Consider the following 24,251-nt stretch of genomic DNA (forward strand, 5'->3'; position numbering starts at 1 on the left):
TGAGAACAAGGTTTGATTAGGGGTAAGTGGGAAGCAGGCAGGTTTACTTACAGGTAATTGTGAGTTTATTGTAATAATACCAAAAAATACCCACATTGAAATATATTTCTTTACTTCACTAGATAGTTTTTCAAAATTTTAAGAAATATTTAAAAATATATAGATTAAAAGTTTTATCTTTGGCACATATATAATACTTTTCAAAACCTACATCTGAAGTTAGATTAAAACCGACAACTTACATTAATAATTGACCCCTAAATTTAAAGGCACCTTAGGAAATTCTGCCATTCATTTATTTAGGTCAGATTTGGTTGATTGACATTTTATTATTTCTGCTACTTGGTAGATTAAAAAACCAAAGCCACTTAGACAGGATGCCCTATTTTTTAAGGTGAGCTTGTTGAATATCCATAATGTATAGGCCACTTGGGGAAAATTCTGGAGATTCTGTTATTAATGAAATGTTAACCTTTGATCATGGTTCCATCCTAAGAGTGAGTTTTCTCTTTTTTTAAAAGTCAGGGAAACATTCTTATAGATGGTGAAATAAAGCTACTAAGTATGTTATAGGCATAAATGGCCCAGAGAACAAGGATGAGTTTCATTTCAACAATACTTTAAAAATTGAACTGGCATATTCTTCAAATCACCATTTAATTTTCTTTTAATTTTTTTTTTTTTTTAACGTTTATTATTGAAAGAGAGAGAGCGTGAGCAGGGGAGGGGCAGAGGGAGAGGGAGACACAGAATCTGAAGCAGGCTCCAGGCTCTGAGCTGTCAGCACAGAGCCCGACGCGGGGCTCAAAGTCACAAACCGTGAGATCATGACCTGAGCCGAAGTCGGATGCTTAACCGACTGAGCCACTCAGGCACCCCTCATATCGCCATTTTAAAAAGAAAAATGAAGAGTGATAGGTATCATCAATTTTTGGAGTGTATCAAAACTTATGTAAATATGGGTTTATGGTAAATAGAATCAATAGTTGCTAATATTGGCTCTGTTGTGTAACCTCTAATATGAGTGACATGATTAACATTTAAGATGGGAAAGACATAATTTGAATCAGAAGTTTACAACTAAATACTAGTACTTTTTCCTAAATGATAGTTTCTTGCATATTAAAACATTAAAAATTTTTCAAACATCAAGCATCTTTCCTAAAGAAGGATCACATCTTTAATCTTTGGATTTTATCTTTCTTTTGGGAAAAACTGAGGTATGTTATTGGTTGTACAAAAGGATAATTGAAAATAAACTCCTTATTAGAATAATTTCTACTTTGAGTTCACACAATGGATAGTTTTACCTTTTGTATGTTTTGGTTCTAAAGAGTGGTTTAATAAGTGTAATCATTCAGAGACTATGCAATATTAAAATATATTTCACCAGTTAGATTATCTCTGTGAGGTAAGTTGCCTACTTATTTGTATAAGCTTTTCATATTTGCAGTCTGAACATTCACAGTATTTGATTTGGGAATGTGGTGATGTTATATAAAGAACAATAATTTGTATAGGTGAGAAATGTTATGTGTTTCCATTTTGTTGTTGTTGCTGTAAGAAGGTTCATATGTATTTATTTTAACTGCCAATACCTGAAAATGATGTGATAGTGGTCATTACCAATTTTCTTTATCTGGTTATATTTTTACCTGTTCTATTTCATGATTTCATAAACTGGAATTCAAGCTTTGTTCAATATAGTTGTTTTAATTTACATACACATATCTGTGTAGATTTCTTCTTAAAAGTTTGGGGCTAATTTTAAATTAAACTTAAAACTGATGTGTATTTTTATTTTATAGTGGGTATATTTAAAAAAGAAAATTTCCTCAAGATGTCTTTTATAATTTAGATTCTCTTTTCAGGGCCCAGCACTGGAAGATTTCAGTCATCTGCCACCAGAACAGAGACGTAAAAAACTACAGCAACGTATCGATGAACTTAACAGAGAACTACAAAAAGAATCAGACCAAAAGTATTCTTCTATTAAGTCTTTTTTACCATTATTATTCCTTTCTGGGTATACTTTGAATGATATGTTTAAATGTGATGTATCGAAGATATAAAAATCATATATCCTAATTAAAATATCTTTTGAGGGAAAAATACACTCCTAAACTTTGCAAAATTTTATGGTTGCTGTGTGATAAATAAAAATGAAATGTTAGTTTCTTAGGTTGCAGTTTACTTATTGGATGATAATAGTCCATGTCCTCAGTAATATTGCAAAACAGTTTAATGGTTCATTATCAACAGCAGTTTTCACCAACATTAACGGCCTCTTACACCTTGATACATTTCATTTTGCTTTGATACATAAATTGAGCTCAGTAGAAACCTAAGGCTATAATTATTTTGTTTGCAGCAAGTTAGCATACAGTACTTGATTACTTATAGCTTCAGATTCATTGACTCATTGCTGTAATTTTTTTTCAATTTTATAAAAAGTTTCCTTTGGTTCAGTTTTGTTTTAATGAACAGATATTTATGATGAATAAAGGGTTATTACAGTGAATTGGTGCCTTTACTGTCTGCTTTTATAGTAAAGATAAAATTGGAGCTTAAACCATAGCATGAGTGATTGAAAGTTTTTGGAGGGTTTTGTTTTTGTTTTTTTTGTAGCTCAGGCAGTTTCGTTCCAGATTTTTTTTTTTTTTTTTTAATTGAAGTATAGTTGACACGCATCACATTAGTTTCAGGTGTAGAAATGATTGAAATTTTGATGTTAAGAATTGTACATCAGGTATAATGGGATGCTTAATCATAAATGAAACACTGTAATATAGTTAATTCTCATTATTTGTGGTAGTTATGTTTTTTTAATTTTTATTTATTTTTTTAATTTACATCCAAGTTAGCATATAGTGCAACAGTGATTTCAGAAGGAGATTCCTTAATGCCCCTTACCCACTTACCCCATCCTCCCTCTCACAACCCCTCCAGTAACCATCTGTTTGTTCTCCATATTTAAGAGTCTCTTACGTTTTGTCCCCCTCCCTGTTTTTGTATTATTTTTGCTTCCCTTCCCTTATGTTCATCTGTTTTGTATCTTAAAGTTATACGAGTGAAGTCATATGATATTTGTCTTTCTCTAATTTTGCTTAGCATAATAACACCCTCTAGTTCCATCCATGTAGTTGAAAATGGCAAGATTTCATTCTTTTTGATTGCTGAGTAATACTCCATTGTGTGTGTGTGTGTGTGTGTGTGTGTGTGTGTGTGTGTGTGTGTACACACACACACACACACACATCTTTATCCATTCATCCATCAATGGACATTTGGGCTCTTTCCATACTTTGGCTATTGTTGATAGTGCTACTATAAACATTGGGGTGCATGTGTCCCTTTGAGACAGCACACCTGTATCCCATGGATAAATGCCTAGTAGTGCAATTGCTGGGTCGTATGGCAATTCTGTTCTTACTGTTTCCACAGTGGCTGCACCAGCTTGCATTCCCACCAACAATGCAAAAGAGATCCTCTGTCTCTGCATCCTCGCCAACATCTGTTGTTGCCTGAATTGTTCATGTTAGCCATTCTGGCAGGTGTGAGGTGGTATCTCATTGTGGTTTTGCTTTGTATTTCCCTGATGATGAGTGATGTTGAGTTTTTTTTCATATGTTGGCCATCAGAGTGTCTTCTTTGAAGAAGCATCTATTCATATCTTTTGCCCATTTCTTCATTGGATTGTTTGTTTCTTGGGTGTTGAGTTTGATAAGTTCTTTATAGATTTTGGATACTGACCCTTTATCTGATATGTCGTTTGCAAATATCTTCTCCCACTCTGTTGGTTGCCTTTTAGTTTTGCTGATTGTTTCCTTTGCTGTGTAGAAGCTTTTTATTTTGGTGAGGTCACAGTAGTTCATTTTTGCTTTTGTTTCCCTTGCCTCTGGAGATGTGTAGGGTAAGAAGTTGCTGCAGCTGAGGTCAAAGAGGTTTTTGTCTGCTTTCTCCTCAAGGATTTTGATGGCTTCCTGTCTTACATTTAGGTCTTTCATCCATTTTGAGTTTCTTTTTGTGTATGGTGTAACAAAGTGGTCTAGGTTCATTTTTCTGCATGTTGCTGTCCAGTTTTTCCAGCATGTGGTAGTTATGTACTATAAAGTTATTGTGAGCACTGAATTCGTGAAGACTGAAATGGAAAATATAGGTTTAAGGCTCCATTTAGCCTCTGGCCACAACATTTTCATCACCTGGTCAGTTATAACCTTGTTTTATGTGTGTTTCTATTTGAAGACTCATTATAATATATACTGTTGGTTTATTAACTTTGAACTCAGGGCTGATAGCACTGTAACTCATGCCTGAACAAAGTCTATCTAACCACATAACATTTTTTCCATAAGGCATCTCACAGCCTTCTTGCACTTAGAAACACTAGACAGTACTTCAGCACTACACTTAGGGGCTTATTTTAAAAAGAAAAAGCAATGAAGAGCACAGAATTAAAAAAAAAAAAAAAAGGCACTAGATGGACCCCGAAAAGGATACTTGTTCAGAGTGTCTAAAACTTAGGAAAGAAAGAAGGCTGAAATTACTCAAATCTTCTAAAGATAGGTGATATTAAAATAGTAGAGTCAATTATTTTTCAGTAAAACTAGAAAGTAGAAGGGATCGTTTTCAAAAAGACGTATAAGATGAGATGAGAAGAAACCTCTGTCATTTTATGTAACACATTTAAAGGATGAGCAGAAGTTGAGAAAGAGCCACTGAAGGACATTATGAGACAGTAGAGGTGAGAAGAAAGGAAAAGAAAATGTAACTTCTAGGAAATTAAGAAGGAAAAGAGTTGTTAGCCAGTAATGTCAGATATTAGAGGAAGTCAGAGTGCTGATTGAGGCATACATAACCTACAGTGGTGTGATTAGAGAAATGAGGAGGAGATGAATGAGCTGGGAGAGGGTCAAGTTAAAGATGTATTCCTGTTTCTAGCATGGATGAGTGGGAGGCCAAAGATGCTGTGAACTAAGGAGGAATATATGTCTATGGAGGAATATAATGAATTTGATTTGGGACATGATGAGTTTAAGAATATTGAGGAATATTCTTCCAGTCCTTGATTAAACCTATATAAATACAAAGACACATATGTGTGTGTGTGTGTGTGTATATACACACACAATATACATATATGTAATATATACTTACATATATTACATATATAAAATCTCATAAATGAGAAGCAAGAAATGAAAAATCTCTTTTTTTATTCCAAATGTTTTAAGACGGTCTTCATAAATTGCCCACTCTATACAATCATCTTTATGCACATTATCTGTAAACAGGTAATGTTTAACTATATTTAAAGAGATGTTATTACTCTCTTAAGATAGGCTACATGAGAGCCCCCCCAAATCAAATGAAACTCTTTTATCTGGGAACATATGAAGTGAATATTTAATTCTGTGACTTCCTTCTCATTTTCAGAGAAGCACTCAACAAAATGAAAGATGTGTATGAGAAAAATCCACAAATGGGGGATCCAGGGAGTTTGCAGCCTAAATTAGCAGAGACCATGAATAACATTGACCGCCTACGAATGGAAATCCACAAGAATGAGGTAGGTTTGTTACTTTGCAGTTGTCTAAGACAAATTCATTTGTATAAACTTCATTATGATAGATTGATTTTTGCTACAATTTTATCTTCAAATATTTAATTTTAGGGTTACTATCTAAAAGAAAGGAATCATTATGGTCTATAATCTTTAGAATTAGTCCCTCATTCAAGTTTTTCTTTTTAATTAAAACTTTATGTAAAACTAAACATTTATGCTTATCAGCTATGAAGTTGATCGTTGGTCAAACTGGAATAAAGGTTTCCATTCTCTAAGAATTACATAATTATAAAAACTCAAAGCACATTTTAATTGTAGACTATCTTTTGAGCTTTTAAGAATACTTACTAAGCCCAGTTTTATTTATTTTTTTCCTAAGGCTTGGCTCTCTGAAGTTGAAGGGAAAACAGGTGGGAGAGGAGACAGAAGACATAGCAGTGACATAAATCATCTTGTAACACAGGGACGAGAAAGGTCACTTTTTGCATTTTATTTGTATTTTTTTCCCTCAAACTTTTTTCACTTTTTTCTAAATTTCGTTCTAAATTTTGTTCTAAAATTCATTCTAAATTTCATACAGTTCTTTTTCTTCTTCCTTGATGTAATGGGTTTGGCTTTTAATAGCGTTAGTCTTATGAACCTAAATGATTTTCTGTTTCTTTACAGTAGTTACACATAAAATATGAAATTTCCCATTGCTGGTTTGTTCTAGTTTGTCATGCATCCAAAAACAAAGGTATGAACATAGAAAATTTGTGGAGCTACTGTCTGAAGGCATAGGCTCCTCAGACCTGGGAAGATTCCCTTAAGGTTTAGATGGAGTTGGATGGCTTATGCCGAAGAAAAACTTAACTGTTAAATTGCTTAAAGTTTTGTGAAGGAAAAAACAATATTGTTAGTTTGAGTCAGAGCTTCCAAAAGGCATTTTGCTAAGTTTCCATGCTTTCATATCATTTGTGACAATTTCCCCCTCTGTGTATATGTCTCTCCCCACTCTGCCCCCACTAAGAGCCAACAAATTAGAATTCTCCTTAGAGAAAATTTGAGAGATCTAGTATCAAATCTTGGTTACTACTTACAGTGTAATTTGAGCAAGTCATTTTTAATGATCTCTGAGTCCTAGTTTCCTAAAATACAGAGGTTAAAATCTCTATCATACAGGGGTGCCTGGATGGCTCAGTTGGTTAAGCGTCGTCTGACTCTTGATTTTAGCTCAGGTCATGAACTCCCCTTTTGTGAGATCAGCCTTGCATTGGGCTCTGCCCTGACAGCACAGAGCATGCTTGGGATTCTCTCCTCCACTCTCCCCTTCCCATTCTCTATCTCAAAAATGCATAAACTTGAAATAGAAAAATAAAATACCTACCATATAGTGTTATTAGTAATAAATGAAGTAATGTACATAGAGCACCTCATAATAAAATACCTGGGAACAGTATGTGCTTGAGAAATGTTAGTTCTTCCTTCTCAAACTCTTATCACTTTTTGAAAGAGTACCTGTATATCAAGAGAAACCCACAAATATACTGGTTTTCTTACTAGTTAAAACCTAGATTAAAGTAATCTAATCTCTCTTGTTTGTGTTATTTAAGAACGTGGCTTTTAGGCATACTAAAAGTGCTTTTAATTTCTGATCATACAGATTTTCCATTATCTTGTTCAGTCATTTGATTCTTTAGCAAAATTAACATTTTTTCTCTCTTTGACTTAAAAATATTTTAAGGAAAAAGATGCCTATGGGTTTACCTGTTCTTTTGGATTTTCTGAGTTTTACTAACCTCCCTGTTAGCATGATTAATTGGAAGTTAACTTTATTAGGAGTCTTTTTGCTTTCAGTGACAATAAATATGAAAAGGGATTTTATTGGCTTGCTTTAGGGAGAGCTTGATCTAAGAGCTCAGATGATATCCGCAGGACTGTTTCTCTCCACCTCACAGTTCTACCTTCCACTATATTGGCTTCATTTGAAGGCTTCATATGGTGATCTTCCAAAGCACTGGGCTCATATTTCTCCAGGTCCAAGTCCAGTGGAAAAGGAAGGGAGGGAGCTTCTCTTCAGTCCTAAGGAAAAGTCTCTGTGGGTCTTTTCTATCTGACCAGGTTATAAGCCTACTTGTTAACTATTCACTCTGACCACACAAGTGCTGTGCTGAGACGGGCCCTCTGGAGCCAGGACAGAACTCCCCAGGAAGTCTGTGAACTGACCATAGGTCTGGGTGGGTCTCCTGTGGAATTTTAGGGTTCTTTTGCCAAAAGAGGAGGTGATAAATCCGGGATGATGAAAGGCAAGTATTCCCTACATTTCTCCATTTTATCTCTGGACCCAGTGATAGACCTATTTGTTGAATGCATGCCATATGCCTAGAACACTGTAATTTTTTAGTTTCAGGAACTTCAACAAAGAAGCATTTTGTATTGCAGGCAATTTATATATATCATCAACATTTAAGACAAGGCTTAATTTGGAACTGTGTCATTGATATTTAGTTCTGTGAATTGATGCTGAGATCAACCTTCAGATAGCATAAAAAGTTTCCATCTTTGTGATACTTGATGAGATAAACTTCTATGTTTTATAGTCCTGAGGGAAGTTACACTGATGATGCAAACCAAGAAGTCCGAGGGCCACCCCAACAACATGGTCATCACAATGAGTTCGATGATGAATTTGAAGATGACGATCCCTTGCCTGCTATTGGACACTGCAAAGCTATCTACCCTTTTGATGGTATGATTTTCTTTTGTATTTGATAACATTGGTTCCTTAAAGTCTGCATACACTGAAACATGTACTTAGGTGTCCTTAGCTAAATAATACATTGTCAGAAAATTATAATTCCAGCTCATTAGTATGAATATTTTTAACTGTATTACAAATAGAGGTTTTTCTTTTATACATGACACTGAAAGAAAATTACCGGTGTTATCAGCATCCCAGTACAGATTTTTATTTGACTGTCAACTTTGGTTGATACAGAATTTAATTTCCCCCAGAGATCTTACTAATGCTACATGTAATCACTAAAGTTGAAGCAGCTTGAGCAGGTGGCTCAGAACCTAGGAAGTGGAAGTCTAGTGGATGCCACTATAAGCTCTTCCTTGTAACTTGCTAACATTGAGAGACAGGTACAAGGCAAATGGCATAGCTAAATGTCCTTATTATAGCTTGACTCTGTAGGTCATATTTTCCGGTGAGAAAAGGAGAGAATGTAGTAGCTTCTGAACTATGCCATCCTTCCCCTGTGAGAGGTGGGGAGCAATCCCTGTGAGGGAAGGAAGACATTGTGGTTCTCTCTTGCAGATTTTTCTGCTTGTGGACTGTGAAAAATCCTTTTCCTCAATTCTGAGGAGCAGAGTAACACTTTCACAAATAAATTGTTATAAAATGGCATATGACTTAAGGTCCTTCCCCACCCATCCGTTGTATTAATTTTAAAGTTGAGTAAAGTTTTTAATTACTCCTCATTCTGAGAAAATAATACTGAATGAGGGCTTGCTATAATGTAACCTAGAGGATTTAACATGTTAAATGAAGACTGATTTGTGAAAACTGTTACTGCTAAGCGGGTTGGGAGTGGTTGGCAATGGGGAAGAAAGAGAGCCCTGAGGTTCATGAGGTTTTGAAGGAAGTTTGTGCTTTGTGGCTGTGACTATTCTGCTTTCACCATCACCAGAGGTGAACCTGTGTTTTTGTCTGCTCTCTTTCAAAACTATATTCTTCTTTCTTCCCGCCCTCTCACAGTCTTAATATTTTCCTGATTTACACGTCATGAATTTTCTCGACAGCAATGCCACTCAAATTTGGGAAAAGAGTTGGAGAAGTGAAATAGGAGTTAGAATATCCTGTCAAATCATATAATGTCATTGAGCTCAGATACTTCATCTGTTATATGGCGGTGATATTAATAATGCCAGTTTCTCAGGGCCACTGTCCAGTTCCAGTGAGATAATGTTATGTATGAAAGTGTTGGATAAACTACAAAAGCATTATAGAGCTGTTGCTAATAATATCTTGTCACTGGGCTCTTGGTTCTAGGTATGTTGAAATCTAGCAGAGTTTCATGTTGTTTTGTATTGTGTTTGTAACTTTTACTCAAAATTATTACTTTAATTACACTTGTGCTGTGAAAATTCTCATTTAGGACATAATGAAGGTACCCTGGCAATGAAAGAAGGTGAAGTTCTATACATCATTGAGGAAGACAAAGGTGATGGCTGGACACGAGCTCGGAGACAGAACGGTGAAGAAGGCTACGTTCCCACATCATACATAGATGTAACTCTAGAGAAAAACAGTAAAGGTGCAGTAACTTACATCTAAACTAACCAGGCAGCTTTGTGACATGTATGACATAGGAACAATAATGGAAAATGGAAACACAATCAATGGGTGGGAAAACATAAGAAAACTTAAAGAGCATCCAAGATACATTGTTCACTATGTGAGCTGAGTGTAGGCTCTATCTTAAAGATGTGAATAGTACCACAAGAAACCGTTCTCATGATGTTTTACCATTTGAGTGACATTGGTGTGAAGCTTAATTGATGCCTTTTGCTTTATGTCGTGCTTAAGTCTCTGTGAAAGATTTGTGCTTTTCTGCCTTATAAGTTATAGAATTTGATCTTTGGGCAGGAATCCATAGATAGAAAGCCCTCTTCACCTAACACACACTTTGCTTCTGAAAACACAGTGACTGTAGTGAATTTAAATAAGTAAAACTGCTCTGAAATGCTATAGAAAGCTGGCTCCCAAAAGAGTGGTTTAGCATAGGAGTTTGAGTTTTTCTAGCTACAGTTTTTAGGAAGAAAAGTCATAGTTGGCTTATTGAAAGAATAAGAAATACAGTCATTTTCATTTTCCTCCCTATTCTTTGCTTTGGTTTCCTAAAGGAAGAAAACAAGCACCTCAAACGTAAATCTATTTCAGTAGTAGGCTAATCAAGAGACCTGCAAAATAAGCCCACCTGGCCCAGCTCTTGAGTGAATAAAATGGTTTTCTTCTGAGACCTGAAAATATTTTCATCTAGTATACTACAAATTTTTAATAATGTATAAGCTTCCTTCCAAATTAATGCTTGTATTTTTCATCTTGAATATGTCTTTGGGGAAATACCGTTTTGGTGATTGTTTAGCATTTAGCAGTTATACGTAGGAAAATAGATTCTAAGTACACTGAGAGGAAATCTTGAATGGAAGGCAAGTCCTGGCAAATTTTACTTTGAAAACTTTTGACTGACTGGGTTGAATGACTATATTATCTTTATCACCATTTAGGGCATTTCCTCATTTTGGCTAAATCATCAATTCAAGATTATTTTTTCCCATTAATTTCAACAAGCATTTGTTGGAAATACTGTACCGTAAAGGATTGTGCAGTTCTGGTCATGTGGGGAAGTAAAGTGAGGAAGCACTTAAGAGACTGGTCCTTTAAGTTTGCTCATGTCCCAGATTTTTCTGGTGTTCTCACATAGCTGACTGTAAAATAATTTTAGGACACTTTGGGGACAGACACTTTAAACTGAACACCCCTTTTGGTCTTACCAAAGGTCTTCAGTAATTGTTCTTTTCTTTTTCCTCCTGGACTACAGGTTCCTGAAGAGGGTTTCTGAGGAAATGGGCAAGATGTTGAAGGAGGTTACATGCAGCTGCTTTTAGGGGGAGGGTATTAGAGTTGTCAGGCTCAAACAGAGAGTGAGAGAAGCAAGTTGCATGAGTGCATGCAGACGTTTTTTGTTTTGTTTTTTTTAAACTAACTTCATTATCATTTCCATACATTGTTTTAAAAAATCACTGTAATACCAATCCTTAAATTGGTCATTCACAATTATTCACATAAAGGGAACAAGCCGAAAATGGCTAACCTTTTTTTCCATTTCTTTTACTGATGTCTAAATCAGAAAGAATGCAGAGCTCTCATTAAATTTGTCTTCTCTTTGGCTGTCCCAACAGGACTGTCTATCCCAGCTCTGTTCTAATTGGCTTTTAGACCCGTCGTCTGTTAGAACCCTTGCCATTTGTCAGTGTCTGCCTGCGCCACCTCTGTGCTTGCTTAACATCCTGTTGCATGTCTAGAGTGATTGGGCTAGATTTTTCAGGCATGTCTTTATAATCCCTTGTTCTCGTCAAAGCCTTTGTTTTGTTTTACATTTGTAGTGCAAGTCACTTTGTCAGACATCTCCAGCACTAATGTTTCCATCCTAGTATTCGTGTACGCTGCTATAACTTCCCCACTACAAACATTCCAGTTTGGGCATGATGAAGAAGTAGTTTGTGGACCTGAAGTGTCTGTGATAAGAAAAAGAAAACATCTCTGCTCTAGCCTACAGCCCGGTTGAAAGAACTCTGAAACGTGATCCATCTTCACCTCAGTCTGGGAAGAATCTATAGTCAGCACTGAAATCCTGGCATAATAAACACACAAGATCCTCACCACCTCAAGACACAGGACTGTTGTCAGAAGTCAGCTGCTTCCATTCAAATGCTGCCTTAAACTAGAGTGCCTAAACCTGTCGATTGCCAACACTACCACTACAGTATCCCACAAAGGGCTTTATGTGTCAGCTTGGTGCGACCTCCTTTAACTCGGCACCGCTGCCGCGGGTGCCGATGTAGCCTTGGTAGGTGGCTTTTAGAGCTCTACCATGTGTGATGGTGCATCTTCAAATTTATGCATCAGACTAAAGACATGTCCAAGTCCATTTTACTTTACTCAGTGTTTTTAGGAGAAGTTTTATGGACCCCCCCCCCCCCCGCCTCCCCGTTGTGTTTTAATTTGGGGTGACCATGTTCTTATTAAAATGGTAGTCTGTTCCCAAGTGATGCTTTTGTTTCAACCAGATAAAATTTAGTGAAACTTTGTAATGATCTATGTGCACTTTTACTTGTACAATGGAAATTCCTGTTTGTTTATACTTGTAAATATAATTGTTGTTAGTGCGCCTGTTGCTCATGTTGTCCTGCCTCGCATTTGTGATTCTGTTAATGACTTGTATCTTAACTAATTTCTTAGTAGTGTTTAATAGGGAGATGGGCATGGGTGGGGGGATATTTGTACCACAGAAGCTTCATTAATTTTGTTCTTTACTGTTTTGAGGGAAGAAAGAACGTGAAATGGGTCTGTGTATTACTGGATTTTAAGCAATATTTTAGAAGCTGTGTGACTGCTTTAATAATTCTTTCCCAGTGTTATTTGAATCCTACTAGCAGTTATACTAAAGCTGAATGACAATTGTGTGAAAGTTAATGCCTTCATAAGATCAAGTGCACCCCTGTTACACAGCTGACATATAGCGTATTACCTTTGAGGCTAGTAAACTATGAAGTTTAGATTTTGAATCTCTTTACAGGGTTATTTATATAATGTGACATTATTCAATACTGACAGACTACATAAAGTAGTTTTAAAATCTAGTGCTATTTTTATTTTAAAGGTTAGCAATGAGGAGGAAATGTGATCTGGCTGTGTTTGTCCTCTGTACAAAGCCTGAAGTGCTTGTGTTTTTTTGGCTGACGGCCACAGAGGGCAAAGTTTAAGGCTTTCTTGTAAGGACTAACTGTTCTTTTCAGGCTACTGTTTGTTTTTCTCAAAGCAGGATTTGCTTCCGTAGGAGGCAAGGTCCTTCACGTGGCATAGTGCAACCTGTACGTGGGTTATTACAATAGGACAGACATTTGTACTTGCACAGTTTAAATCATTCTTAAATCATTCTTAAATTTTGAACATGTGAATTGTCCAAAAGAAATCTTTAATTTTTCAGTAATTTTTACTCTTTTTGTGCACATGTTGATTTCTTAATGGTAAATGCTTTGTTTAAGATAGTGTTCTCTGTTGAGAATATTTTCATGGAATAAAACAATCTTTTCATGGTCAGTTAAGGTGTATAGTGTGTTATCTATCTCTTATTCCTACGTGAACTAAAGAGATGTCATTATTTTGTTCTTTGGTGTGCTAAATGCCTGATGATATAAAGTAGATGACGAGTTCTATAAGTGGAAGCATCTGTGTTGAGTGACTTTTTTTGCAAAGCAGTTTTGGAAATTTTATTTTAGTTTTAGTTTCTTTCAAGCTTTTCTAAAGGCGGGGGGGGAGCTGTTTCTTTAGAGTAAATTTAAATTGAGTGTGGTAATTTGAACTTTTTATCTTTATTCTACTGTAGCTGTGTTGCACAAACTTTCCTTTTAAACCGTCTTCTCCTCTGCGTCCATAAGAAGTGACCCTACGCCACATACCTCAGTCTGCCCACAGGCTGGACAGCATTTACTGTGCTTCTGCTTGAATTCCTGGTCAGAGAGCACCTGGTCTTCCTGGCATTTCAAAACTTGGGAAGGTATTGTTTGCTACAGTTAGTGTCACATCTGTTGTTTTAGGTAATCTTAATTGCAGAAGATTCAGCTTTTTAAAGGGGCAAATATGAAGCTATGACTGTTAACTTCTAGAAACCCCAAAAGAGAATAAAACTCAGGGTTAATCCTGAACAAGGAGGGGTCTCTGTTGTTGTGATTAATAGAGATCTATGCCAAGCTTGGAAGTGGCAGGAAAACAGTGTCAGTAACAAAAACTCAAAACAATGAAAAGGGCTTTTGCTATCTGAACTGAGATCAGGGAAGTCAAATCCAACTTGCTAGGGAAAGATAACATCCCTGTAACAATCTCAAGAGGAAAATGATCTCCAGACTTGTTGAAAAGGATAGATTTTCTTTGTGAGAAGCTATTAGTTTAGATGAAAAAATCTAAAGAAACACCAAACCTATTTCAATGAGCTCATCATATACCTGGGGTCAAATGCATTCCTGACTATAGTTACTGTGAGTAAGAAACTACAGAAAATAGAAGAGGTGCCAAGAGATTAGAGATGGAAAAATACAGGTGAGGAGTAAGTTCTGAAAAGTTTGACGACTCTTAAAAGTACTTGACAATTTTGTCAGCATTTAAGAGAAAATGTGATGGACAACTGACCTAGATCCTAAGCTAAGAACAGGCCATATCAAATTAACCTCATTCCTTTCTTTAGATACAACTGGGAAACTCAACGGACATGAATGTCTTGATTCCAGCACAGTTTCAGCATTTGACAGAATTTCTTACTCATTCTTGTAAGGTGGTGATAGCATTATTGTAGAAAATGGGAGCTTGCAATAAAGCTGACTTAGTAAACCCAGAATATCAACCCTGAGGAAAACTTCTTGTGGAAGATATGTATGAACCATACATAATAAATGTAAATCTGCCACCCAACTTAAATAGAAAATTATCCTCTTCCTCCAAGGATAACCACTATCCTGAATTTCTTCGTTTTTCTTAGTTTTACCACAAGCGTATTTTTTCCAAAACTTGATTAGCTTTCCGTGTTTTTGCATAAAGTATAACGAATATAAGTTCCAGTACATGGCGGTTTATCTCAAAAACCACACATGATTCTTTGTGATGCGTTTCTGGTTTGAGCACTGGGGACAAAGCTGAAGGACTTACAGTAGATATACTATTATTTCAAGTGTTGGGGAATCTTATCTGGTTTTGTAAGCCCTTGAGTGGGAGGAGGAACCTGGGCAACCAAGCTAAAGAGGATCTCGTCTGTTCATCCTCCCAGAGAAATGCCTCATCCTGCTGAAGGGCAACATATGTCTAAGCTCTGGTAGCAGCTGGGAAGATTGGAAGGGAGTGTGGGCAGGCACAGGTGTTTAGGGACATAGCCCCTTGTGGTGCAGTAATGGCCCTTTAGATTTTTTTTTTTTTTAACATTTTGGCAACTTGTTCTGTGGTGGAGGGTGGCCTGTCGTGTGCACTGAAGAGGCATGAGGCGAGTGACTCTTCCAGGATTCTCCTACCCAGAAGAGTATGCTCTAAAGCAAGTGATAACACAACTGCTCTTTTCTTCCCTCTCTTCCCTTGGCTGAGCTCCAGACAGGAGTATCATATTTGTTTGCCCTCTCCATCTCTACAAGTTCACCCTTCTTGACCTAACCAAGCTGCTCATCCAACCATTGTTTCTTGGTTGGCCAATGCAGGGGCTGGGGGCAGTTTTGGGTATGAAATGAGACAGAAACACAAGTTTCCAGTTCCGGCAACCAAGATCATCAGTCCCCACCCAATTAGCCCTGTCTTCTCACCCTTTATCTCTAGTTGGGAGCACCTGCCACTAGCTCTTGGCATATAGCCAGCACCCAGGTGGTACTGTCCTGTCTGATAAGATGGGGATCAGCTGCATGTCCCTTCTCTTCAGTTGCCAAAGAGCATATTCGTTAATGACTACCAATTGAATGGGGGAAGTCCTTGGAAGAGTTTGCATCCGCATATGAGAGCATCATTTAGCTGGTGGTAGCCATGTCAGAAAAATTCTACCAACCCAACTGTTGAAACAAGTGATTTGGAAATTATTAGTGATTGCTGAATGATTTATGCTACTTTCATCACTTGATAAAGTTTTATTGTGTAGTTGGTTTATTTAAAGAATACAAGGGTTGGGTCCCCTGGGTGGCTCAACTGGTTACACATCTGACTTCGGCTCAGGTCACGATCTTATGGTTGGGGAGTTTGAGCCCCATGTCAGGCTCTGCTGACATTCCGGGGCCTGGAGCCTGCTTCAGATCTTGTGTCTCCCTCTTTCACTGACCCTCCCCTGCTTGCGCTCTGTCTCTTTCTCAAAAATAAGTAAACATTAAAAAAAAATAAAGGGTTTATTTTCTTGATTTACACATTGACATCTATTGTTGATTCATATATGAATTCTATATTAACATTTAAATATTTTGAATATTGCATGGTATCTTCTGAGACTTGGTTTTTCACTCGGCTCTAAGATTTAATCATGTTTATGCATAGTTCATTTTAGTGTGTATAGTTCATTTTAGTGTGTATAGTATTCTATTATATAAATACACAATTTACCCATCCTCTTGATGGACAATTGGGCTATGTCCTGAATTTTGCTTGCATAAACAATGCTGCTATGCACATTCTTATGCATGTTTACGGATACAGGAGTTCTGTATTGCTAGTTTGTGGGTTATATTTATCTTCAGTTTTTAAAAAAAATGCCACATTTTTCCTTCACAGTGATTATAACAGTTCTACATACCTACAACTTGTATATCAAGGTTACTTAGGCTCCATATCCTGGCCAATTTTTGTCATTTCGACAGATGAAAATGGTATGTATCTTTAATTTGCCTTTCCCTGTTTATTGATGAAGTTAAACATACTTTGCATTTTCTGTGAAAAGCCTGTTTATATCTTTTGCCCATTTTTTTCTGGTTATCTTTCCATATCTATTCATGGGAATTCTTTATTAAGGATGCTAATTAGTTATTTTGCTGTGTAGCATAATAAAACTGGCCCAGTTTCTCAGGAGGCTGCAGTCAAGGTGTCAGTCACATGATTGTTGGCCAGCCTCAGGACCTTGCCGTGTGGATTTCTTCATAGGGATGCTCAGAACATGGCATCTTGCTTGCCTCAGGGATCCAAGAGAAAAAGAAGCTGTAGTTTTTGTAACCTAATCTCAGACATGATACAGCATTACTTCTGCCCCATGTACTTGGTAATGCAGAGCAAACCTGCTACAGTGTAGGAGGGGACAACAGAAAGGTGTGAACACCAGGCTGCAGGGACGGTCAGTGACCATTGTTGGAGGCTGCCTATCATACTAATCTTTGGTTAGTTTCATGTCTTTTTAGTAACATCTCTTTGTTCTTTCAATTTATGACCTCTTTTGATGAGTAGAAGTCTGTTTTAATGTAGATTGACCAATCTTTTATATTTAATGTTGTTTTCTGTCTAGTTTAAGAAATTCTTCCTTGATTCAAAGTAAAAAGGATATTCTAGATTTCCTTCTAAATGTGTTATAGTTTTGCCTTTCGCATGTATGTTATTTTGGTGTATGATAGGAGGCAAGGGGCTGTTTTCTTCCCTTTCATTTGCTTAACCAGTTGTCCAAGAATTATTTAAAAAGTCATCCTTTCCCCCACTGATTGCCAAAGTTACTTCTGTCATTTATCAAATTTCCAATGACAATTTAATTACTGTAGCTTAATAATCAGCTTTTAGGTCTAGTAGAACAGATTCCCCCCTCCCTCCATCTTAACTTCCTAGGATGGTGTTGACTACTTCTAGCCATGTAAATTTTAGGAAAACCTTATCAAGCTTGAAAAATCCTGTTGGATTTTGAATGGGATTGCATTGAGCTTATAGGTCATTTTAAGAACTAGTATCTCTGATACCAAATTTTGAAATCTAGGAACATGATGCTCCCGTTCATTTACTTTTCTTCAGATGTTTAAAGTTAAAAATTTTTTTCACCAAATTCTTGTACATCTTTTGTTAAAACCATTCCTAGGTATCACATTTTTTTTGCAAATGTTTTAATACCTTGTTATAAAGTATATGTTCAGAGAAATGCATAAAACTTAAATGTAAGCTTAAGTTACTAGAAAGTCAACACTTGGGTCTGGAAATACAACATTACCAGCACTCCATACTCCCACTGTGTCCTCCTGATCACACCCTGTTCTCTTATAATTATCCTGACCTTTTCTAACGCACTTTACTTTTTTATGTATTTTTATGCTTTATGTTTCTTAGAGTATAAGGTGGTTTTGTGTTAAATCTAGAATGCTCTTTTAACTGGCAGGTTCAGTGTATTTATGTTTGTAATGATTATTGATAAATTTGGACTTATTTCTGCCATTTTTGTGCCTGCTATTCATCTCACTTTACTGTCTCTTTACATATATATTTTTTCGTTTTCTCCATTTTTTCCTCTACTGTTTGAAACTTTGACCCTAATTTTTCTTAATAATATTTACCCTTGACATTTTATATACTTAAAGTTAATCAGTATGTTTTAGCTGAACAAAGGGGGTCCCTTTGTTCTTCTACTGATGAGAAGAATAACACTTGATCAGAACTCTAGTAACGAATCTCCCCATTCCTGGCTTATGTTGTTTTAATTAACTTTTCAACCTCACATGGTAGACACTGTTGTTTTAATATACCTAAAAGCCTACCAGTTTCTCTGCTTGACAATCCTTAAGTCTCCACCCTTTTTTCTAGATGAATTGCTTCCTCCCCACCCCACTTTCTTTCCTTCTGGAGCTGTTAGCACAGAGCCAGACTCGGGTCCCGAACTCAATGAACCACGTTGAGTTTGATCTGAGCCAAAGTTGGATGCTTAATTGAACCACTTAGGTGCCCCTCTAGTTGCTCTTTTAAACTATGGCTTTTTTCACCCCAGGGCATTTGGGGCTGCTGTGGGCTAGGGGCCTGGGGCTCACCAAGGTGGCAGGCCGGCTATGGTGCCAGGACCATGTTCCTATCTGCACTGTTAAGGTGAAAGGGAAACAAACCATGGTGCTCATTAGTCTCTCTGACCCAGAGAGTTCCAGCAGCTCCCCAACTATTTGGCAGGGTGCTAGGGCTAGTTCCTTTATGTTCTAGTAGCCCTTTTAAACCATGGCACTTTTTTTTGTCCTGTGCCCCAGAGCAAACGAATCTGCTCACGGTTTTTCAGTACCATCCTTCTTCACTGCAGTTTGCAGCTTTGGGGGTGTGTGTGTAGGGGGGGTCCCTTTGTTACTGTGTCACCATTCCTCTTGCTGTTCTCTGTGTGGTTTCTACCTCTTGTTGAGCAGAAGCTGTTCAGTCAGCCCTCAGTTCTTTAGGAGGAATTGCTCTATAAATAGGTGTAAGTTTGGTATATCTGTGGAAGAGGGGAGTTCAGGGTCTTCCTATGTTGCCATCTGGGACTGGAAGCTCACCAGTCCCATTAGTTCCAAATGCATTGATGTCATGAAATATACTAACATCTGGGTACCTACTTTATATCAGGTGCTGTGTTGCACACAGGATATGATGAGGTTAACCTGACCAAAGTCAACTGCTAGCAAACACCACAGGTCTACCCTATATAACTATTGACTCTGTCTCCCAGGCCGAACCTTAAATTCTCCATCCCACGCTCATTAATTTTGGTTTATTAGGATATAGTCTCTAGGGAAGAAGGTAGGAGATAAGATTATTCTATGCTGATGAGTTGTTTAATATTAAAGAGACTAGATACAATTGTTTCACAAAAAGATATATTTTCATTTGACTATTTACATTTCTCATATTTAAAGAATATCATACAACTGATACCTTCTGAAATATTTCATGCTTTTAAACTCTGTTCTATTTACACTTATCTGACAAGAAATTTAAAATGGTCAAACGCCTCAGTAATAGAAAGCAACCAGCCAACATAGCCAGATCTTCTCTTAAATTTGCTGATCAACATTAGCAATAGTTACCTTCATAATAAATTATCTTCATTTTAAAATCAGTAGTAATTTTAAACAATTCATAAATAAGTGTGCTCTGTGCAATTTACATGTTTAATATCCTGTGGATACTAAAAGCTTGTATACTGTCAGATTTGCACATTGTTACTTTATCAAACAATAAGCCTTCCCAAAGAAGAAACTGGAGAAGCTTGAAATAATATCCTAAGGTATTCTCGAGAGTTATCAAAGCTCTGCCTGCTTTACTGGAGGAGGTTCCAATTTACGTGAGAGGGCAGTTAAAATCTGGTTGAATTTCTCATATCTTTCTGTCTGATTGACTTGTGCACCTTTGCTGCCCCATAGCAATCGCATTTGAAATTCAGTCTTGAAGATTTCACTCATTTCTTCATCTGGTTGAAAACCTAATATAAAAAGAGAACAGTTAATTCAGTTTTCGAATACAGACTGAAAGACTACTTGCATAAGGTAGGTAGGATCAAAATGAACTTCATCTTATATCAGAACTTTAAGAAGAGCCCCAAGGAAAAATCCAGACTCTGTTTTCCATAAGGGAAGGGCAGAGCCCCATGGTCAAGGACCTGAGCACTTTCAGAGAAGGGATACCAAGGAGACTGACTAAAACAGGACAGAATAAAATTGGTGTGCACAAGCCACTGTGGGAAAGTGTTTAAAGTACCTTGTTTTGTTCTGTTTTTACAGCTTTCTTGATGTACAGTTTATGTGTCATGATTCTGCAGTTTGATTTAGAATACCCTGTACAAGTTGTAGAACCATCACCACCACTTTTAGAATATTTCCATCACCCTCAGAAGTTACCTAGTGCCTCTTTGCTTTCTGTTGCTATTGTTTCACCTACAGATTTGATAGAAATGGAAACCTATGATGTGGCCTTTAGGTCTGGTTTATTTTGCACCATGTTTTTGAGAGTATTCCATGTTGTTGCCTGTTATCAATTCATTCCTTTTCACTGCTGAGTAGTATTCAGTTATACAGACATTCCACGTTTTGTTTATCCATTTACCAACTGATAGATTCAGACTGTTTCCAGTTTCTGGCTGTTATGAATACTGTTGTAAACATTTGTATATAAGTCTTTGCGCGGACATGTGTTTTCTCTAGTAGAGGAATTACTGGCGCATATGGTAAATCTATGTTTATTTTAGAGAAACTGTCAAACTCTTTTCCAAAATGGTTGTACCATTTTATATTCTCACCAGCTCCAGCTTCTCCACAAGCTGCCAAATCTTAGTATTATCATTCTTTTTAAATTGTAACCATTCTAGACAGTGTGTATTATCTCACTGTGGTTTAAATTTATATTTCCCTAATGACTAATGCTTTGAACATCTTTCTATGTAGTTATTTGTCATTTGAAGATCTGCTCAGGTGTAGCGTCTATTCAAATCTTGTCTTCTTAATGAATTCTAAGAGTACTTTATACAGTCTAGATATAAATCCTTAATTGGATAAATGTTTAGCAAATATCTTCTTATAGTCTGTGGCTTGCCTTTTTACTTTCTTAATGGTATCTTCTGAAGAGCAAAATTTAGAATTTTGATTCATCAGCATTTTTTGGTGTGGTTCAGGCTTTTTGGGTCCTAAAATAGCTTTGCTCATCCAAGGCCACAGTGAATTTTCCCTATGTCATCTTATAGAAGCTTTATACTTTAGCTCTTACATTTGGGTCTGTGATCCATTTTGGATTAATTAATGTATATGGTATGCAGTAAAGATGATTCATTTTTTCTTTTGCATATCATATCCAATAGTTCCAGCACCATTTGTTGAAAGACTAAATCCAATGAATTTCGTTGGCACCTTTCTCAAAAATATATTGACAGCCATATGTGTGGATCTGTTTCTTGACTCTCTCCCTCTGTTTCATAAGAGAAGATCTGCTCTACTTAAAGCCAAGAATATTCAGTCAACTCTATTAGTGAAGTAGAGACCAACAGCCAAAGAGTCAGACAGGCTGTGGTTCTCATCTTTGATTACTTCTGGCTTAATCTGCTCTGTCCTTAAATATATCTCTACCATCTAGATTTATAGGATCTTTGTGGTTAAGAATAGAAGCCTTCTTTGTCCATCCTTCCATGTGAAGCCAGAATATCTTTGACAGATAACATCCTGGAGGCCAGATGACGACTTCCATTCATTCAGTTAACATGCTTTGAGTCCCTGCCTTGGGCTGGGTATTTGTTAGTTGAGCAAATCTCTGCTCCTACTGGGTTCATAGTTACTTCCAGCAATGGGAACTTGCTATATAAACCTGTAGCAGGATTAACTGAGAAATACCATTAGATACCTTTAAAGTGATTTGCTATAGAGCAGCTTAAAGTGCTTTTCTCAAAACCCATTCTAATATATTGGCTTAGGCAACATCTAGGGTAGTATAGTTATTAGCCTTGTATAAATAGGCACTCTAATATCTGGTGAATTGAATTATGTGCTTTTATTTTTTGAATCCTACACTGCCAACTGTGGAGAACTTTCTGAGGAAAAACTTGAAACAGGTATGTAGTTCTTAAACCTACAGCAGTATAAATTGTTTAGACCCAAATTCTGGTTCTGAAGCAACAACTTTGCTTTATGGTGAAATAAATAGGCCTCTCCTGCCCTATATAATTTTTTCTTAACTTTGTGGATATAACTTTGGGCCCTTGAAGAATTTCAGAAATACAGTGAAGAAGAGAAAATAGTCATTCCTGATAACCACCTTGAGTAAAGCCTTCTTTCTCGTACCTGCTTCCTAAATGGTCTTTTTGCCTACAAGCCCTCAGCCCTCCAGCCTCCCACACACAGATGCAAAATTTAAAATAAATCTGACCATGTCATGACACTTTCCCATGTTTAAAGCCCTTAACAGACTCTTTCTCAACTGCAGTCCTACAGCGAAGTCCTTCCCACCTCCATCCACCTCCTTCAGTCTAGGTGGTCATTACTTAAGGCACACTTTACATGAATCCAGACCTAAGTACTGGTGGTTTATATTTCTCTCCACGCTGTCTCTGCAGTGCCTTTACCTGTGTTGGACCCTCTGATGCTAAAAGCAGGGGAGCTCACCTCCCAGTGTGACTGGGAAGAAACAGGAATGCAGATAAATGAAGTCACACAGAAGTCTAACTCCCCATATTGGCCCATCACATCTTCAAATAGCTCTGATCAGGAGTTCTAATGGTAGGTAGGCTGACCAATTCCTTGTTGACCCTTTCTCTCAGCTTATTCTATGCCACTGACACAACTGAACACATAAAAAAGGATAAACAGGACTCTCAGGTCACTTAGAGAGTAAGAGAAAGTAAGGATTCATCGTAAGAAATGGAATTTCAGGGGCACCTGGGTGGCGCAGTTGGTTCAGCGTCCGACTTCAGCCAGGTCACGATCTCGCGGTCCGTGAGTTCGAGCCCCGCGTCAGGCTCTGGGCTGATGGCTCAGAGCCTGGAGCCTGTTTCCGATTCTGTGTCTCCCTCTCTCTCTGCCCCTCCCCCGTTCATGCTCTGTCTCTCTATGTCCCAAAAATAAATAAACGTTGAAAAAAAAAATTTAAAAAAATAAAAAAAAAAAAAGAAATGGAATTTCATGCCTTAATCTTTCCTATTTGGTCTTTTCCTGAGACCATCCATGCTTTTTCAAAGTTCCTTCATTCTAATCACTCTGCAGAGTAGAGAGTGGCCTATAGAACATAGCTCTGACCTTCCAAGATCCTCTCGGCATTCATCCGGTAGCTGTCTGCAGCCTCTGCCATGAGACGGGCTGTTGCCAAGTGGTTCAGCATAATCTCACAGCTTTCGTCATTTTTTTCCCACATGTCAGTTCCTTCAAAAGTGACCTCCTGGCGCTCCATTAAGGTCACAAGAGGCATCAATAGTGGGACTGATATTTTGTTGGGGGGAACACACGTAGACTCTGAAAAACAGGGTAAAGTTTTCTATGTTATATTCTTTTCTCCAAGTTAAGCAAAGACAGTTCCAATTCAAGATGGTGACGTAGGAGGAGCCTGTGCTTACCTCCCCCCAGTGGACACACCCAACTCTGCAGGTAAATATGGAAATTCCTCTGGAAAAAAACTAAAAACTGAGCAACTCCTACATATCAGGTGAACAAAACGTGGTCCACATCGAAGCAGGTAGGAGAGGTCAGGACCCAGTCTTGTCATAAACCCCAACCCTGGCACAGCAACCCACAATTGGGAGAGAACTCAAAACTTGCAGCCTCCTTGTGTTTAAGACCTGCACCAAAGAGACAAGCCCCCAAAACATCTAGCTTTGAAAATCAACCCTGCATACATCCACAAGACCCACAAGTCTGAGACAATCTGAGAAAGAGCTCTTAAAGGGCTTGTGTGCTCAGACTCACCTGCCCCACGGCTCACCATGGAGTTAGCCAATTAAGAGGGGCTCATTTGCTAATC

General features: G+C 37.3%; 2 protein-coding genes across 13 annotated transcripts in view; one reads left to right on the forward strand and one right to left on the reverse strand.

Annotated features, from left to right (window-relative positions):
- Window positions 1-14,047, forward strand: part of FNBP1L (formin binding protein 1 like) — a 124,586-nt gene extending 110,539 nt beyond the window's left edge. For 3 of the 7 annotated variants that reach the window (XM_086717587.1, XM_086717590.1, XM_086717593.1), the window contains 6 exons: window positions 1,872-1,981; window positions 5,437-5,569; window positions 5,946-6,040; window positions 8,146-8,294; window positions 9,709-9,867; window positions 13,723-14,047. In XM_086717587.1, coding sequence (XP_086573713.1) covers window positions 1,872-1,981; window positions 5,437-5,569; window positions 5,946-6,040; window positions 8,146-8,294; window positions 9,709-9,867; window positions 13,723-13,748 — 672 coding nt within the window. In that variant the 3' untranslated portion in view covers window positions 13,749-14,047. Of the gene's footprint in view, window positions 1-1,871; window positions 1,982-5,436; window positions 5,570-5,945; window positions 6,041-8,145; window positions 8,295-9,708; window positions 13,437-13,722 lie in introns of those variants that run through there. The other 4 variants (XM_086717588.1, XM_086717591.1, XM_086717594.1 and 1 more) reach the window with 3 other exon arrangements.
- Window positions 14,048-19,619: 5,572 nt separating this feature from the next.
- BCAR3 (BCAR3 adaptor protein, NSP family member) overlaps window positions 19,620-24,251 on the reverse strand; it is a 136,966-nt gene continuing 132,334 nt past the window's right edge. For all 6 annotated transcript variants that reach the window (XM_086717583.1, XM_086717585.1, XM_086717582.1 and 3 more), the window contains 2 exons: window positions 23,534-23,746; window positions 19,620-20,241 (listed from right to left, as the gene is read on the reverse strand). In XM_086717583.1, the coding sequence (XP_086573709.1) occupies window positions 20,063-20,241; window positions 23,534-23,746 (392 nt within the window). In that variant the 3' untranslated portion in view covers window positions 19,620-20,062. The remainder of the gene's footprint in view (window positions 20,242-23,533; window positions 23,747-24,251) is intronic.

This window comes from Puma concolor, chromosome C1 (genome assembly GCF_028749965.1).
Source record: "Puma concolor isolate L17-30 chromosome C1, mPumCon1.1.hap2, whole genome shotgun sequence".
NCBI classification, from domain to species: Eukaryota; Metazoa; Chordata; class Mammalia; order Carnivora; family Felidae; genus Puma; species Puma concolor.